Source organism: Neltuma alba, unplaced genomic scaffold, assembly GCF_004799145.2.
Source record: "Neltuma alba isolate B1F8T4 unplaced genomic scaffold, ASM479914v2 tig00007041_pilon, whole genome shotgun sequence".
Taxonomy (NCBI): Eukaryota; Viridiplantae; Streptophyta; class Magnoliopsida; order Fabales; family Fabaceae; genus Neltuma; species Neltuma alba.
Window position 1 is genome coordinate 1 of NW_021634655.1, and position 2935 is coordinate 2935.

Here is a 2935-nt window from a genome sequence, read left to right on the forward strand (position 1 = left end):
AGCTTTTGTTCCGTATTTGGAGAAAACATCACTTAAAAACTGCCTCTCCTTTATCCTGGACCTGAAATCAGATTAACAGGATGAACATGATCAGTAAACATAAAAATCATGTCACATGCATTCTACAATTCACAGGGGTGTTCGTTACTCTTTGTAGATCCCAAAGTCTTCATTCTCTTCAACCTGTTCTGTTCTATATTTTGCATCCAATTCATCGGAGCTTGAAGCAGTCTCATCCCAAGCAATGAATGCAGAATTATCCATATTGGAGTCCTCATTTGAGCTTTCTTCTATGGCTGGGACTATGAGCTGTGGCGTAGCTTCATTAGTATGATCTTGGCTTGATTCCAGACTAGCAGACACTGGAGACATTTCATTCAGAAGCTCACACTTTATCCGCTTTTGAATTTTACCAAAGGGAACAGTTTGCCCAGAGTATAGTTGCACAAACCTGTGAAGAGGAGGAGGATTGAATTTTGTAAGATACAGGTGCAGCGAGAACACATTGAGTCATTTTGAACAATAACAGTGGTATCCAATAATTAAATGCCAGATAGATCCTAATGTAAATACAGCTCTTAGTCACTCTAGCGATGTAAAATGACACGGAGAAGATTGAATTAATTATCCAGTATAAGAGAACCATCTTTGACAAAATTTCACATATTTTCATAGAGAGAAGAATGCCTTTCTGAGAACATTTTAAGCAGGAGGATCACGAACCATGTTTTTGAAGAGGGCTCTAGACAAAAGCTAGATCAACACATTCAAATATTCAACTCCCAGAAATTATTGTAATGGTCTGCATGAGACATATCAAGTTGCAATATAATCAATTAAAAATAAAAAAAAAAGAACCCTGTTCAACAAAAGTTCAGAGAGAGGCCGCTATCATGTTTAATTATTCAAGAGGAAGATGTAATGCTCTACATCTATCAGATTTGGAAGAGGGGAAAAAAACTTACGATGCATTTTTTTTTTGGAAGTGTCTCTATTGAATTAATTAATCAAATTATAACGTATGAAAAGTATTTTTGAAACCAACTATGACATGCTGCTGACTTGAAAAAAGCATGCATATGCAGTGACTTTACTGAAAAATCCGATAACATTGAGGGGTTAGAACACTTGAACGAACTAGAGGCAAGTCACTATTTAGAAAGGGATTGAGATTGTGGTTTGAAGTTAGAACACACCTAGCAGCATCCTCTTCACACTTGTAATCAACAAATGCAAAGCCCTTGCAAACAGGGTCCCTGGTCTTCTTGTTACCAGAAAGAGCTGGGACTATCTCAACTATACCAGGAATCCGTTGGGAAGCAAATTTAAGATCCCTATGGATGTTCTTCTTCTTTGGCAAGTTCACCAAGCGCACTTAAACTCCACTTTTAACCTCCTGGGCTGCAAAAATTCCGTCCCAATGAATACAGGCAGACACGTTGGATGTTTAACATATTGAGAAAATATAAACATTACGCCTTCACAATCAACAACCTAGAAAATTAGCGTTGTTGTAAGGTAAGATAGACCAAGGAGATGATGACAAAGATACGAGGAAGAAAATCCTATCATTTCTAAAATTTGGGATGCTCCCAATCTCCACAAGACATAGTGCTATCCTCAATCAAGCATACATATCTAGCTTAAAAACTACATAAAACCACCAACTACTGCCAAATGGATACCATTTGCTTACTCAAGCAACCATGAAAAGAAGCATAATATGAAGATTATCATATTGAAAGACCCATTAGGCATAACATGGTGAGTAAAATCTCTGAGTGACACAAGGGTAATTCAGATAAAACCATGTGGTATTCCCCAGTTGATAACTAGAGACTAATCCTCTTGAGGCGTAGAGATCACTGAAATGGGTTTTGCCTCTCCCAACAAAGCCTTTTCCATGCACACGGCCTGATTTGAATCTAGGACATCATGTTTAAGGGACCCAGCCATCTACTAAATATGCCAGGTTTTGTTGGTAGAGGGCTTTTATCTTTTTAATATAACATTGGGCCATTCTTCTAAGCTTTGTTTGGGCTTTGCCGAATAGCCCATTAAACCAAGTCCATGTTTGTTTTTAGTGGGCTTAGCCTGAGGTCAACGTCAGATCAATTCATCTTGTTCTCTTGCTTCTTGTTGGTCTCTTGAAAGGAGGATTTTTTCGAGTAGGGCCTTGCCCAAAGTCACAATTTCAAACTTGCATGGGAATACCTTCAAACATTTTTCAGATATTTGGGCTTTATCCTAGAGCCCATTAAAAGTGGATGAATGTGCCAACCATGGGCTTTGTACACTAAATTAACGAATATGGTAAGAAACTCAGTACTATGAAAATTTTAAAAATTCCCACATTTAATTTGAGGCATGACTCAACTTAGAAGTTAAAACTAAATTAATAACCGGTGCTAGATATCAGATTCTGAAATCAAGAAAGAGAAAGGGATGGAAGAAAAACCATCAAGAGTGGTTTAAGTACTTCCAACCCCCTTTTCCCTCATTTAGCTTAGCTTTACATCTGTACCAATAACATTTGTTACCTCTCTCCCTCTCTTACACACATCTTTCTATGCCCACTTATTGGTGCATGCCCTACAACAGCTACCATTCTTCTTCTTCCTCCTCATCACTCGGCAGCAATGTGAACTAATTATGTCCGTGGCAAACAATAACCTTCAAGTCTAGTGGTATAAATACTCTTCTGTAAATAAGAGATCATGAATTTGATTTTGCTTGTAACCTTAGACTGTTAATGATAAAATTATGTCACAACAAGATGTCTCAATTACAATATAACTTGTCACGCTTGAACAAGATTTTGAGTTTAAATCTGATATTAATATGTCCGTGTGTGTATGTTTAAATTGATTGCATTAAAGAAAACAATGTGAACTAATTTCACTCTCATTTAATGTTTTGCTCCCTACGAAACAGT

At 37.2% G+C, this 2935-nt stretch overlaps 1 protein-coding gene across 1 annotated transcript; it reads right to left on the minus strand.

Annotated features, from left to right (window-relative positions):
- Positions 1-144: 144 nt before the first annotated feature.
- LOC114751709 (uncharacterized) lies at positions 145-2224 on the minus strand. Its single transcript, XM_028940384.1, has 3 exons — positions 2215-2224; positions 1197-1374; positions 145-451 (listed from the first exon to the last, which is right to left on the minus strand). Exons 1-3 carry the CDS (start codon positions 2222-2224, stop codon positions 145-147), a joined length of 495 nt encoding a protein of 164 aa, XP_028796217.1.
- Between the last annotated feature and the right edge of the window lie 711 nt (positions 2225-2935).

Excerpts from the sequence above, each read along its gene's own strand:
- LOC114751709 (XM_028940384.1), bottom strand. Across the intron at positions 452-1,196 it reads TGTGAAGAGGATGCTGCTAG|GTTTGTGCAACTATACTCTG; the intron begins GTGTGTTCTAAC and ends TCCTCTTCACAG.